At 44.8% G+C, this 16,145-nt stretch overlaps 1 protein-coding gene across 1 annotated transcript in view; it reads right to left on the reverse strand.

Annotated features, from left to right (window-relative positions):
- Positions 1 to 2,854, reverse strand: part of KCNK1 (potassium two pore domain channel subfamily K member 1) — a 57,246-nt gene extending 54,392 nt beyond the window's left edge. Inside the window, exon 1 of the mRNA XM_069750955.1 lies at positions 2,045 to 2,854. Within this exon, the coding sequence (XP_069607056.1) occupies positions 2,045 to 2,399 (355 nt within the window). The 5' untranslated portion in view covers positions 2,400 to 2,854. The remainder of the gene's footprint in view (positions 1 to 2,044) is intronic.
- Between the last annotated feature and the right edge of the window lie 13,291 nt (positions 2,855 to 16,145).

Below are 16,145 nucleotides of genomic sequence, written 5' to 3' on the forward strand. Positions count from 1 at the left end.
AACGTTATGGCCCCATAGATGCTCGATACAGACACTTGCCGCATTTGCTGTGATAAAGAAAATCACATACTCACCTCTCCGTCGCTCAGGCCCCCAGCGCTTTCAATATTCACGTGCTGATCGTTACGGCGCCGCTCGATCTTCAGCACTGGCGTTGAGGCTGAGGGCGCACACTAACTACGTCACCGCGCCCTCTGACCTGAGCACCACTGCTGAAGATGGAGCGGCGCCGAAACGAGGAGCAGGTAAGTATCGCGCAGCGCAGTGCTCCCCCTCCCGATTATACTTACCTGCTCCTGGCGCTGTGCAGTCCCTGCTTCCCCGACGCCGCAGCTTCTTCCTGTAGTGAGCGGTCACCGTTACCGCTCATTACAGTAATGAATATGCGGCTCCACCTCCCATAGAGGTGGGAGGTGGAGCCGCATATTCATTACTGTAATGAGCGGTACCATGTGACCGCTCAGTACAGGAAGACGCTGCCGGCGCCGGGGAAGCCAGGGACCTGCAGGGACCGCGCCAGAAGTAGGTGAGTATAATTAGACAGCCCCCGCTCCCCCTCACCTGCCGACCCCTGGGTATGACTTGAGTATAAGCCAAGAGGGGGACTTTCAGCCCAAAAAAGTGGGCTGAAAATTTCGGCTTATACTCGAGTATATACGGTACTTTGTACACTCAAGTAGTATGGGTATGAAAAGGACGCCATAGTGTTCCAGCAGGGCAATGACCCAAAGCATACATAGAGATTGGCGAAGAAATGGAACAATGACAATGAAGTAGAAGTGCTGGATTGTCCCCAACAGTCCCTAAACCTCAACCCAATCGAACACTTGTGGGCAGAGTTTAAGAAAAAGCTGAATACATACCCAAGCGAGTCAACGAGTATTAACCAAGTTTGGGAACATGTAGAAGAGACCTGGGATCGGATTTTGATCAAGACATGCTTTAATGTGAGCGAAAGCATGCCCAGAAGGATTCAGGCAGTTTTGAAAGCCTAATGTGGATTTGCAATATACTAACAATGTAATAAAAATTAAAATGTAGATTTTTAGGAGCAAAAAAGTAACAATGAAGTGACATGACAAGAATCTGCATAACTAATCATATGAAAAATAGTTGCAAGTCAAATTTATGTCTGAGAGAGCCTAGATGATTGTCTATAAAATGATGGTAGTCTCACGTTCGAAGCAGAAGTGGATGATGAGATATGGAGCCTGAAAGTCAAAAGTTCAAAACATTGTTACACTTTTGCTCATATAGTGCCTTTCCTTATTACATGATGTGCTCCTCTTTTATTTTGTATAGCGCCGTCCCTTATTACAAATCATTCTCACTTATTAGGTATAGCGCTGTTCCTCATTACATAGCTTCTTCCTTTTTTATGTACAGCATCATACCATTATTACATAGCATCCTTCATAATTATGTATATTGTTGTTTCTTATTATATAGTGTCCTGTCTTGTTATTAAAGCATACTCTTTATTACATAGCACCTTCTTTTCTTTAGATTTGTTGCTATAAAAGAAGAGGTGCCCAGACACACTTCTTGCACAGGGGCCCCAAGTTGATAGTGTTTGCCCTTGGTCTTGTACTAATGATTGACAGACTTCCCTGTATGTCTATGCATGCAGCGATGGCTGTCAGTCACTATGCATGACCACCCCACCCACCCACCCCATAGAAAGATCAATTTAAATAAATTAAACAAGTGATCCTGAATTTTTTCCCACAAAAATATATATCAATCTGCTCCGCTCCTACTGATCTATAGTATGCTGTCCACAGATAATAAGACTGTTAGGGCTGATTATACAATGAGAAAGGTTGCCCTTGAGGAATATTCATGTTTAAAAGGTTTGAGCCTGAGAGTACAGTGGTCAGGGTTAGTGTTTTAGGTACTATTGTAGCGAGTGCTTGGGTTAGGTTATTAACGGTTTAGTCATACATTGATTAGAGTTATTGAGAGATTCGACTTTGGGGTTTAGTATTTGGGTTCTAGGATTCTGCAGTAACCATTCATTCTTCATTGTTCATTGACCACCTACCTGTGGTAGATAACACCGTACTGGCAAAGAACAGTGACGACATGAAATCCCAGTTCCAATTTCCAGATGCGTTATTCAGTATGGACACCCCATAGTTGTTGGCCTCCAGGACCTGTTCCAAAAAGCGCTCCAGGTTCTCCTCAGACATACACTCGTTGTCACTTATGAATTGTCGCTTGATCTCCTGCAAGTCCCTTCGGAGCAGGTCTTCATAGGGCAACTCCACCGAGGAGAAGACTACCGCTCCGAATATGAGATAGAGGATGTAACTGACCATTAAAAAACCAAAATACCAGGCTGGACGGTTCCGGTCAATCAGCCGGACACACCGACTGCTCGCCACGGACTGCAACATTGCGACACTCACCGATCAATGATCCCGCTGCGAAATATAAAGTGTCCTAAGTCAGGCCTCAGGATCTAGCCACAGTTTCACCCAGGGAAATATTGCTGCTGAGCATCTGGAATCCATTGGAGCAGTGATGGAACGTAACGCAGAGACTGGAAGTTTTCGACTTTCTTTTTTCGTTTCCCCTAGTTTTCTTTTTTTTATCCGTGATAGAATTACCCGAGATGCTGGTTGCTGATGTGGCAGCCGCCTCTCCCAGGGTTGATGAAATATTCCCACCCTCTCAGGTGACAATGAGGTCCAGGCTCATTTTCCAGCACAGCTGCATAGCACAGCGTATCCCAACCCGCAGGGCGGCCTCGACCTACAATACTCTCTGCCCTCTAAATAAATACTGCATACAGTGATACCGAGCAGAGGGGGAGAATAACCCAGCACAGGAGGAAATGAGAGCAGCACAGGAGATCAATGACTCTCTATGCCACTCCTCTCTGTAGGCGAGCCAGTTCTGCTGGTTCAGGCATGTGCTGTCAGCTCTGTACCTTGTACAAGCAGCGCCCATTGGGTATCTCTCTGCCAGCTGTATCTTAAAGAGACAGTACCCTGGGAAAGTAACAAACATTACCAATATCTAAAAAGACTATGACCTGTGCAAAGAAAACGCTTGCTGTGGCAAAAAAAAAAAAAAAAAAAAGAATATCTAAGTCATCTCATCATGTATTGGTTCTATCTGCTTCAGGGAAAGATGGGCGACAACCGATGTGGCCACAGTTCTTTTTCCACCTTTTTTCTGGTGTTACTGTTAACTGCTCGTTCACACCCACGAGATAAATGACTCAGCAGTAGATGTGAGAGCAGAAAACTCATCGACTGGTGCAATGAACGGGTAATAACGCTAGAGAAGACATGCGAAGATTGCATCTGTGGAAGTACTAAAAGTCCCAGCATGAAATTTACCTGAAAACGATTTAGTTATGTTCCCTCTAACAAGGCCACGTTCACACGCTCAGTATTTGATCAGTATTTATAAGGCCGGGGGTCACACTAGAAAGTTTTACGGACGTATGAGAGGCGCAAAAACTACGCATTGCACACGGACCAATGATTTTCTATGAGGCAGCTAGTATATAAGCAGCATCAATTGTAAAAAGTTGGTCACACAGGGTTAATAGCAGCGTTAAAGGAGTGCGTTACCTGCGGCATAACGCGGTCCGTTAACGCTGCCATTAACCCTGTGTGAGCGCTAACTGGAGGGGAGTATGGAGCGGGCGCCAGACACTGACTGGACAGGAGTAGGGAGGGACTAATTCTCGGCTGGGCTGTGCCCGTCACTGATTGGTCGTGGCAGCCAGGACAGGCAGCTGGCGAGACCAATCAGCAACACGGGATTTCCGTGACAGAAGTTGCAGACAGACAGACAGAAGGACAGACAGAAAGACAGAAGTACCCCTTAGACAATTATATAGTAGGTATACAGTATATACTGTATATATATATATATATATATATATATATATATATATATATATATATATATATATATATATATAGACTGTATATGTGTTTTCATGAATATTTGAGCCCATGGATCCATTCTATGTCCATTTTGCAAGCCAGCAAGAAAATCTCGCTGTACGGAGGCCATACGGATTACATACGGAGGTTTACATGCGCAAAATACGCAGCCACACCCTGCCTACGGATGACATACGGATCACTGTTCAGGGAACATTTCTGTGTATTTGGTCTGTAAAAAACGGACCGGATTTTTATACGTTGTGTGCGACTTCAGCCTCAGCCAAAACCAGGAGTCGGTGATAAATACAGAAGTGGTGACGCGTTTCTATTATACTGATGTAAAATACTGACCAAATTCTGAACATGTGAACGTGGCCTAACTGGAACTAGTAGATTCCTTCTATAGTTATATCCCCTCTCTATCCCCCCAAAATACCTGATAACTGAGAGCAATGCACTGTTCTACAGGCAGATTCTTCAAATGATGAAATGACTGATGCCAGAGAACAATAGATTGCATCCATCCATTACTTTCTCATTACAATTCCTGCATCATGAGTTCTGCACGGTTGGGTAATGTAACGTGCAATATGCTGCAGGCAGACAAGGATCGCTCTGTGCAGTCAGTGACTGGAGGATGTGTGCGGAATTTGTCAGGGTGACTCACGGATATTGAGATTCTGGGTGTAACCAATGAGTTTTCATCTGTGAAGGATAAGGTCCATGTTCCACAGCTGGATAGTGTCTAGGAGAGATCGCCGGTAGGATAGTACAGCCCTCATACTAGAATTTCTGTTAGAGATCAATGGGAGCATACTAAACATCTGCTACTGCCCCTCCCCCATAAAAGAAGCAGGGATCCTGAGAGTAAAATGTGGGATTTTGGAGCCCAACTTTGATTGATGTAAGCAATTGGAGATGCTTATTTAACCCCTTAGTGACAGAGCCAATTTGGTACTTAATGACCAGGCCAATTTTTGCAATTCTGACCACTGTCACTTTATGAGGTTATAACTCTGGAACGCTTCAACGGATCCCGCTGATTCTGAGATTGTTTTTTCGTGACATATTGTACTTCAGGTTAGGGCTCATCTCCACTTGTGAGAAAAACGGACGAGTGCAGTCCGATAAAAAGTCGGATTGCACTCGGACCAATGTTAATCAATAGGTGACATTCCATTAGCGATTTTTTTCTCAGCCGAAAACGGACTGAGAAAAATCTGTGTCGGCTGAGAAAAAAATCGCAGCATGCTGCGTATTGCTGAGATTCTCGGACGAGACTCGCCAATGCAAGTCAATGGGTGCGAGAAAAAAAACGCACAGCACTCGCACCATGCGAGTACTGTCCGATTTTTACGCACCCGTGTCCTTAGAAAAGCCGGCAATTCAGGGCAGAGTACAGTAAAATCACACTGACAGGTTAGATGAGAGTAGATATATACACATAGAATAGGTATATATATATATATATGTCAGGGAGACACCTATATATATATATTTATATTTAATACAGCGCTAGATAGCTTTAAAGCTGGTAATTCAATTACCGGCTTTTGCTATCTCCTTCCTAAACCCGACATGATATGAGACCTGGTTTACATACAGTAGACCATCTCATATCACCATTTTTTTTGCATATTCCACACTACTAATGTCAGTAGTGTGTATATGCAAAATTTGGGCGTTCTAGCTATTATATTTAAAGGGAACCTGTCACCCCGTTTTTTCAGATTGAGCTATAAATACTGTTAAATAAGGCCTGTGCTGTGCGTTACTATAGTGTATGTAGTGTACCCTGATTCCCCACCTATGCTGAGAAATACATTACCAAAGTTGCCGTTTTCGCCTGTCAATCAGGCTGGTCAGGTCGGGTGGGCGTGGTGACATCGCTCTTTTCTTCCCCAGCTTTCCGTTGGTGGCGTAGTGGTGTGCGCATGTCCAAGTTCCGAATTCCCTGCGCGCACGTGAAGACACAGCGCGCGATCTGCGCTGTCATCCCTTTCATCGGTGGGGGCGGCCATCTTCCTGGGGCCGCGCGTGCGCAGATAGAGTGCTCTGCTGCACGGGGCTTCAGGAAAATGGCTGCGGGATGCCGCGCGTGCGCAGAAGAGATCGCGGCGGCCATTTTCCCAAAGCCGAGATGCAAACTCGGCTTTGGGAAAATGGCCGCCGCGATCTCTTGTGCGCACGCGCGGCATCCCGCGGCCATTTTCCTGAAGCCCAGTGCAGCAGAGCACTCTATCTGCGCACGCGCGGCCCCAGGAAGATGGCCGCCCCCACCGATGAAAGGGATGACAGCGCAGATCGCGCGCTGTGTCTTCACGTGCCAACAGTGGATTAGTCACTTCAACATGCGCACACCACTACGCCACCAACGTAAAGCTGAGGAAGAAACAGCGCTGTGAACACGCCCACCCGACCTGACCAGCCTGATTGACAGGCGAAAACGGCGACTTTGGTAATGTATTTCTCAGCATAGGTGGGGAATCAGGGTACACTACATACACTATAGTAACGCACAGCGCAGGCCCTATTTAACAGTATTTATATCTCAATCTGAAAAAACGGGGTGACAGGTTCCCTTTAAGGGTTAAATGGCAGAAAAAATTGGCGTGGGCTCCCGCGCAATTTTCTCCGCCAGAGTAGTAAAGCCAGTGACTGAGGGCAGATATTAATAGCCTGGAGAGGGTCCATGGTTATTGGACCCCCCTGGCTAAAAATACCTGCCCCCAGCCACCCCAGAAAAGGCACATCTGTAAGATGCGCCTATTCTGGCACTTGGCCACTCTCTTCCCATTCCCGTGTAGCGGTGGGATATGGGGTAATGAAGGGTTAATGCCACCTTGCTATTGTAAGATGACATTAAGCCTAATTAATAATGGAGAGGCGCAAATTATGACACCTATCCATTACTAATCCAATTGAATGAAAGGGTTAAAAAAAAACACACACATTATTAAAAATTATTTTAATGAAATAAAAACAAAGGTTGTTGTAATATTTTATTTAACGCCCAATCCAATCACTGAAGACCCTCGTTCTGTAACCAAAAAAGCATAATAAACCAACAATATACATACCTTCCGCAGATCTGTAAAGTCCAACAATGTAAATCCTTCTGAAGGGGTTAAAATATTTTGCAGCCAGGAGCTTTGCTAATGCAATGCTACTCCTCGCTGCAAAACCCCGGAGAATGAAGCTAAATATAGATCAATGAGCTATATTTAGCTTCATTTGCGGTGAGGCGCCCTCTGCTGGCTGTTCATAGATCGTGGGAACTTTCCTAGAAAGCCTGGGAGCTTTCAAGGAAAGTTCCCACGATCTAGGAACAGGACACCAGTGCTTAAAATTGGACAGCACTTGCATGGTCCGAGTGCTGTGCGATTTTTTTTCTATAGGCTTGCATTGGCGAGTCTTGGTGCGATAATGTTACTTTGATAATGTTAAAAATCTTAATTGATTCCTATATGCACACCACTTATTAAAGTGTAGCAATATTCATGGATGCAATAGGTGCTACAGTACCACCCCTTTACGCCCCCCCTTTTTCAAGCCTGCAAAAAAATCTCTCCAGTAGGAGAGGGGCCAGGATATTTTCTTTGGGCTCCTATGACTTCTCCTCAGGCCCGAAGCCCTTCCAATCCACTAAAAAGAGGGTCTTTCCCCTTACCCTTTTAGTGGCCAAAATATTTTCTACCTCAAATACATCCTCATCACTGACGGGATCAGGAGTAGTGCCCGGGTCCTTAAAGAAAGAACTCAAAATGACTGGTTTGAGGAGGGAAACATGAAAAGTGTTACGCACACGCAATGAAGCAGCCAATTTCAACTTATAAGAGGCATCATTAACCCCTTAATCCCATATGACGTACTATCCCGTCGAGGTGACCTGGGACTTAATTCCCAGTGACGGGATAGTAGGGCATATGCAATCGGCCGCGCTCACGGAGGGAGCGCGGCCAATCGCGGCCGGGTGTCAGCTGACTATCGCAGCTGACATCCGGCACTATGTGCCAGGAGTGGTCACGGACCGCTCCTCGCATATTAACCCCTTGAACACTGCGATCAGACATGATCGCAGAGTTCCGGGGGCATAGAGAAGCATCGCGCATGGAGGAGGCTCTCTGCGGGCTTCCCTGAGACCCTCGGTACAAAGCGATGTGCTCACCTTGTACCGAGCTCAGAGCAGGCACCTGCCTGGAGCAGTGCACATCAGATCGTTAATCTGACACAGTGCTCTGCAAAGTGTCAGATCAGCGATCTGTCACTATATAGTGATGTCCCCCCCTGGGACAATGTGATAATGTAAAAAAAAATAACATTTACATGTGTAAAAAAAAAAAAAATTTCCTAAATAAAGAAAAAAAAAATATTGTTCCCATAAATACATTTCTTTATCTAAATAAAAAAAACAATAAAAGTACACATATTTAATATCACGCGTGCGTAACGACCCGACCTATAAAACTGTCCCACTAGTTAACCCCTTCAGTGAACACCGTAAAAAAAAAAAAAACTAGGCAAAAAACAACGCTTTATTATCATACCACCGAACAAAAAATGAAATAACACGCAATCAAAAAGACAGATATAAATAACCATAGTACCACTGAAAACGTCATCTTGTCCCACAAAAAACGAGCCGCCATATAGCATCATCAGTGAAAAAATAAAAAAGTTATAGTCCTCAGAATAAAGCAATGCAAAAATAATTATTTTTTCTATAAAATAGTTTTTATCGTATAAAAGCGCCAAAACATAAAAAAAATGATATAAATGAGGTATCGCTGTAATCGTAGTGAACCGAAGAATAAAACTGCTTTATCAATTTTACCAAACATGGAACGGTATAAACGCCCCCCCACAAAAGAAATTCATGAATAGCTGGTTTTTGGTAATTCTGCCTCACAAAAATTGGAATAAAAAGCGATCAAAAAATGTCATGTGCCTGAAAATGTAACCAATAAAAACGTCAACTCGTCCCGGAAAAAAACAAAACCTCACATGAATCTTTGGACCAAAATATGGAAAAATTATAGCTCTCAAAATGTGGAGATGCAAAATTATTTTTTGCAATAAAAAGCGTCTTTTAGTGTGTGACAGCTGCCAATCATAAAAATCCGCTAAAAAACCCGCTAGGAAAGTAAATCAAACCCCCATTCATGACCCCCTGAGTGCTAGGGTTAGGGCTAGGGGTAGGGCTAGGACTAGGGCTAGGGTTAGGGCTAGGATTAGGGCTAGGGGTAGGGCTAGGACTAGGGTTAGGGCTAGGATTAGGGTTTGGGCTAGGGTCAGGGCTAGGGTTGGGGTTAGGGCTGGGGCTAGGGTTGTGGCTAGGGTTAGGGCTACAGTTAGGGTTGGGGCTAAAGTTAGGGTTAGGGTTGGGGCTAAAGTTAGGGTTAGGGTTGGGGCTAAAGTTAGGGTTGGGCCTAAAGTTAGGGTTAGGGCTACAGTTAGGGTTGGGGCTAAAGTTAAGGTTAGGATTACATTTATGGTTGGGATTAGGGTTAGGGGTGTGTCAGGGTTAGGGGTGTGGTTAGGATTATGGTTTGGATTAGGGATAGGGGTGTGTTGGGTTTAGGGGTGTGGGTGGGGTTAGGGGTGTGGTTGTGGTAATACTTTACCCTGAGCAATTTCCAAGAAAGCGTTTTATTGTTTTTTTTTTGTTTTTTTTTGTAGTATTACATGTAGGGAAAAACATACTAAAAGTTTACCAAGATAGTGTTACCACAAAGGGTCCAAATGTGACGTCAAAGAATATGGCCGCCAAAGCTGTAAAATATTAAATGTGACTCGCCTTTCAGTGTCTATCATATTTCTTTTACAATTACTACTATTATTATATTTATTAACGATTTATTTATCTTCTTTTACAGAGCTGAGAATGATGGAAAGTCGAGAAACTTGCCCCTTATGCAGTCATGAAGTAGAAGATGACGGAGAAAGAGTGGTGATTGGTGCGAAAGGAGCTGGAGGGATCAATAAAGCCAGTATTGAGAGGGGCGTTAGCACTGTGGTAGCTGCTGGAGCAGTGGTGCACAAGAGATGTCGTGTGAACTACATAAACAAGAAGCAAATAGACTTGCATAAGAAAGCTACTTCCGTTCATCGTTCACCTGCCAAGAGAGGTACACGGGTGTCTACTGGATCCTATGATAGCATGACGCAGTGTTTGTTCTGTGGACATGAAGTGGTGAAGACAAGATCTAGTAGTGATTTCGATGACTATAGCTTTGTTAAAACGTATGGATTTGTAAGGTCCATCATGTCACATTGCAAACAGCGTAATGATGATTTGGCAATCACCATTCAAGGGAGAATGTCGTACTTTGGGAAGGACTTACATGCTGCAGACTGTATCATCGTTCATGTGACATTACCTTTCGGACAAATTACGGGATTCCTATGTATCATGGTGGTGGATCTACTACAAAGAAACCGTGGAAGGTAGGGAGGCCGATGAACATGGACCAAGAGCAAGCGTTCTTGAGAATGTGTGCATTTCTCGAGGACAACGATGAAGAGCAACTGACTGTCACAGATCTTGCAAAGAAAATGACGGAGTATCTTGTAGAAGGAGACAGTGCTGCCTATAGTAATAAATGGATGAGGTATAGGCTGGGGGAGAGGTATGGCGATTCGCTATTCATAGCAGAGTGTGAAGGGTTGCCTAACATTGTAACTTTCCGTGAAAAGACCAGAATAATCCTGAGGGACTATTTCCATAGTCAGGAAACGGATGAAGAAGCCCAGAAGAGAGCCATCATAGAGACTGCGGCCAAACTAATCAAGAGCGATATCAAGTCTAAGATCCCATCTTCAACCGATGAATATCCGAAGACTACTTCGCTTGAATGTCAGACTGCCTTAGATTATCTCCCCCTGAGTTTGCTTTGCTTGCTTGAAACCCTCTTCATTGGAAAGGACATTCACAGGAAGGACACAAGCATTGGACAATCAGTTGTTCAGGCTGTACGTCCCAGGGCTGTAGTAGCTCCATTGCAGCTTGGGTTAGTAGTCCAGCTCCATCATCATCATTTCAGGTCTCGATTTCTTGTAGACAGTCTCTCAGCCATGGGATATTGTTCATCATATTCAAAAGTTCAGCGATTCGAGGAAAACGCTGCCGCTTCTGTTGGCCAGGATGTACTCTGTGGTACCATAGACAGACTGGATACGGCACTGCTGTTCACTGCGGACAACATCGATCATAATATCATCATGTTAGATGAGAAGGGGACTTTCCACAGCATGGGGATGGTAGCTACTGTGACTCCAGGAAGGAAGGTCAGTCGCACTGTTCTCAGACGGAAGACTGCGGACTTGGAGATAGTTGAACAAAGCAGAGTTGATGTAAGGGAATAGCGTTTCACAAAACACACTCGCCGAAACATAAAATTCAAGCCCTTGCCATTTCTCGACGCCATTGACCATCGTGTTGATGTATTGTGGGAGATGTCTTTATGCTTCAAACAGCCTGCACCGAGCTGGAATGGAATGATGCACATGCTACATAAAGACTGTGATCATCCGGGGTCCTCTTCGGTAATCTTCCTGCCCATCATTGACATGTATTCCGGAGACAAGTCATGCATCTTCTCTACTCTTGAGTATCTGTGCAACCTTGCTGATAAACACCGATCCACTGCAGTTGTTACATTCGATCAGCCACTCTACTGGAAAGCGTCAGAAATCAAACACGAGGTGCCTGAAGACAGCCCGGTTCGAGATGTTGTACTGATTCTCGGGAGCTTCCACACATTGATGAATCTTATGGGTGTCATAGGAACATTGATGGATGGGAGTGGAATCAAAGAGATCTTGGGAACAATTTACGGTGACAATGCTGTGCAACACATCATGACTGGAAAGGCAGTTCAGCGTGCAGTTCGTGGCCATCTCCTCCTTGATCAGTGTCTTACTCAGCAAGTTGTAGACAAAGTACTTTGCGACCATCCCGGTTTTGCAGACCTGTTGCAAGAACTTGAGCAGTTGTATGCTCGGACACTGACAGGGGAGAGTGATTTGAATTCGGTCATCACTTCTACCTGCCTTAGTGAAATTGTCCACCTCTTGTCCACCAAAAGAAATGGATTATCCGCTCACTCTCGCACCAGTAAACTATGGCTGAATTACCAACAGATGGTTGGAATTGCAAGGGAGCTTATCGAGGCCGATCATACAGGATCCTGGCTGATGCACATTCATGCTGTAGCCGAATGTTTGCCCATTCTTGCAGCTGCTGGGCATGGGAACTATATGAAGGCCGCCTACCTTTACCTCCAGTCTATGACCACTCTGGAAGATTTAGGGTATGTGCACACGTCAGGATTTTCTAGCAGGAATTTCCTGACAAAAACCGGACATTTCTGCCAGAAATCCACATGCTTTTTTTTCGAGTTTTTATACATGTTTTTTGCGCGTTGTGCGGTTTTTTGCGTTTTTTTCCCAAGGCATAGAATAGCGGGAAAAACGCGAAAAATCCACAAAATTAATGAACATGTTGCTTTTTTACTGCGATGCGTTTTTTTGCGGAAAAAACGCATCATGTGCACAAAAATTGCAGAATGCATTCTAAATGATAGGATGCATACAGGTCCTTCTCAAAAAATTAGCATATAGTGTTAAATTTCATTATTTACCATAATGTAATGATTACAATTAAACTTTCATATATTATAGATTCATTATCCACCAACTGAAATTTGTCAGGTCTTTTATTGTTTTAATACTGATGATTTTGGCATACAACTCCTGATAACCCAAAAAACCTGTCTCAATAAATTAGCATATTTCACCCATCCAATCAAATAAAAGTGTTTTTTAATAACAAACAAAAAAAACATCAAATAATAATGTTCAGTTATGCACTCAATACTTGGTCGGGAATCCTTTGGCAGAAATGACTGCTTCAATGCGGCGTGGCATGGAGGCAATCAGCCTGTGACACTGCTGACATGTTATGGAGGCCCAGGATGTTTCAATAGCGGCCTTAAGCTCATCCAGAGTGTTGGGTCTTGCGTCTCTCAACTTTCTCTTCACAATATCCCACAGATTCTCTATGGGGTTCAGGTCAGGAGAGTTGGCAGGCCAATTGAGCACAGTAATACCATGGTCAGTAAACCATTTACCAGTGGTTTTGGCACTGTGAGCAGGTGCCAGGTCGTGCTGAAAAATGAAATCTTCATCTCCATAAAGCATTTCAGCCGATGGAAGCATGAAGTGCTCCAAAATCTCCTGATAGCTAGCTGCATTGACCCTGCCCTTGATGAAACACAGTGGACCAACACCAGCAGCTGACATGGCACCCCACACCATCACTGACTGTGGGTACTTGACACTGGACTTCAGGCATTTTGGCATTTCCTTCTCCCCAGTCTTCCTCCAGACTCTGGCACCTTGATTTCCGAATGACATGCAAAATTTGCTTTCATCAGAAAAAAGAACTTGGGACCACTTAGCAACAGTCCAGTGCTGCTTCTCTGTAGCCCAGGTCAGGCGCCTCTGCCGCTGTTTATGGTTCAAAAGTGGCTTTACCTGGGGAATGCGGCACCTGTAGCCCATTTCCTGCACACGCCTGTGCACGGTGGCTCTGGATGTTTCCACACCAGACTCAGTCCACTGCTTCCTCAGGTTCCCCAAGGTCTGGAATCGGTCCTTCTCCACAATCTTCCTCAGGGTCCGGTCTCCTCTTCTCGTTGTACAGTGTTTTCTGCCACATTGTTTCCTTCCAACAGACTTACCATTGAGGTGCCTTGATACAGCACTCTCGGAACAGCCTATTTGTTGAGAAATTTCTTTCTGGGTCTTACCCTCTTGCTTGAGGGTGTCAATGATGGCCTTCTTGACATCTGTCAGGTCGCTAGTCTTACCCATGATGGGGGTTTTGAGTAATGAACCAGGCAGGGAGTTTATAAAAGCCTCAGGTATCTTTTGCATGTGTTTAGAGTTAATTAGTTGATTCAGAAGATTAGGGTAATAGGTCGTTTAGAGAACCTTTTCTTGATATGCTAATTTATTGAGACAGGTTTTTTGGGTTATCAGGAGTTGTATGCCAAAATCATCAGTATTAAAACAATAAAAGACCTCACAAATTTCAGTTGGTGGATAATGAATCTATAATATATGAAAGTTTAATTGTAATCATTACATTATGGTAAATAATGAAATTTAACACTATATGCTAATTTTTTGAGAAGGACCTGTATGTAGGCGTTTTCTAATGCGTTTTTATAGCGTTTTTATTGCAAAAAAAAAGTGAAAAAACCTGAACGTGTGCACATACCCTTATGAATGGCTTGCATGTTGTAAGGCGGACTGATCAGTACTGGGCAGGCCTGGGTTGCGACCTAGTCATCGAGCAAGCTCTGATGCGCTCTCTAAAAACTGCAGGAGCACTCACCAGAGGAAGTGGAATGTCCGAACATCAGAGGGCCTTGCGGACTCTGTCTGTGCCAGTGTCCTCTTCCTACAGTGATGCAATGCAGAGTTTCACTCACCAGAGCTTTGTCACCAGTGAACAACACAAGGAGGTAAGAACGTCAAGGACAAGAAGAGATCGTGAAGACCTGGAGAAAATTGCAGATAAACTCAAGACCTTTTCACCTTTCTCTGATGAAGTGTCTCTTCGCAACATTATCACCGGTGTCAATGCAAATAAGGATGTGAATGTCCATAACCTGTTCACCATTGGCAGAGAAATACTGGCAACAGTGGAGGGTCAATCACTGTTTTCAGTTAAGTACAAGCGGTCAATGGAAGCCAAGACCCTGGCATCCAGTGAGGCTATTGACGTTGCTAAGGAGAAAACAATAGACCCCACTCTTTTGTTCCAAAGGTTTCTTGTGGTGTCTCAAACTGCAGATCTTTCCCTTGATGAGGGGATGGCCTATGAACTTTCACCATACCCACCATCCCTCTTTGAGGCAAAACATTTCTTACGCAAACCAAACAAAGCACAACTGATGGCTGCTATAAAAGAACAGAGTTCAGATGACGCAGTACTCAAGGATGTACCAGAAGTGGAGCATTATGTTTTTGACGGAGGTTCTCTTCTCCATCGACTGAAGTGGTCAGAAGGAAAGACATATTGTTCAATCGCTGAAGACTATGCATCTTTCATACTAAAGCACTATGGTAAGGCTACGATAGTATTTGATGGTTACATTGGAGGACCAAACACTAAGGACATTACCCATCAGCGACGGTGCAAAAAACGAACAAGTAACAAAGTGAACATTGCTGAAGGAACGAAATTTGTCAGGAAAAAGCAGGACTTCCTTTCGAATGTGGAGAACAGTTGGATTGCCCCCAGACACAGGGCCACGAGTTCTCGGTACCGGGCCTCTCTGGTTCGGTTCTGAGGCTGTTACGGTGGCTAGACCTGGTCCGCGACCCTGCTAAGGGGTGTCCAATAAAGGTGGTAGAGTATGTCAGAGGTTCGTGACGCCACCTGTGGTGTTCGGTCAGGGTGACCGACGCTGCTGTGGGGTCCGCTGGGGTGATGGAACAGCAGCTGGATGGTATACCTTCCCACAGGTGAAGTATGTCCCCAGGGCTTCCCAGTAAGGTGGATGGTGATGGTGTGAGGTGCAGGCAATAACGAGGACACAAGGTTGCAGTCTCTTTACCTCTTTACTGAAGACTTCAGGATCCTCAATCCAGAGCACGTTTAACAGGGCTATCAGAGACAGGCCGGCCTGATGGGCACTTCCAGAGTTTCCCTCGCAGATGGAAATCGTTGCCCACCACTAGCGCCTGTGTGTTGTAGTCCTACCCTGCTGAGCATTCGGAATAGTCCTCACAACTGCTGTTCTCGTTCGTTCGTTCTCTACAGCTCTCTCTCTCTCTTTAGTTCCAGATATTGCTAGTTTCTCGTCCCCCAGTATGTTTTGGCTAGGACGCACCCGTATGACGGGAAGGCCTGGAGGTCTTCCGGGACCCTAGAGACGCCCCTCTCCCACTGTTGCCCCCTATGTCTTCTTAGGAAATTTAAGGTAGACAGCCAACCTATAATTAACTGTCCTGCGGAGTTTGAAGTAAGGCCTGAAGTCATTTACTCCCGTGGTGTTCCGGCCACCGGCTACGCGCCTCAGTAGGATGTTGCCTCGGTCTCACGGCACGACTCCTACTGGTACTCCTTTTTGCTTGATCTCGTTTACACTGTTCCACAATATCCTTCCTTTCTTGTCTCTTTCTTAGGATACCGCCGCAAGGTAGTGCAGGTGCGGTTCC

The sequence above is a fragment of the Ranitomeya imitator genome, chromosome 2 (genome assembly GCF_032444005.1).
Source record: "Ranitomeya imitator isolate aRanImi1 chromosome 2, aRanImi1.pri, whole genome shotgun sequence".
Lineage (NCBI taxonomy): Eukaryota > Metazoa > Chordata > Amphibia > Anura > Dendrobatidae > Ranitomeya > Ranitomeya imitator.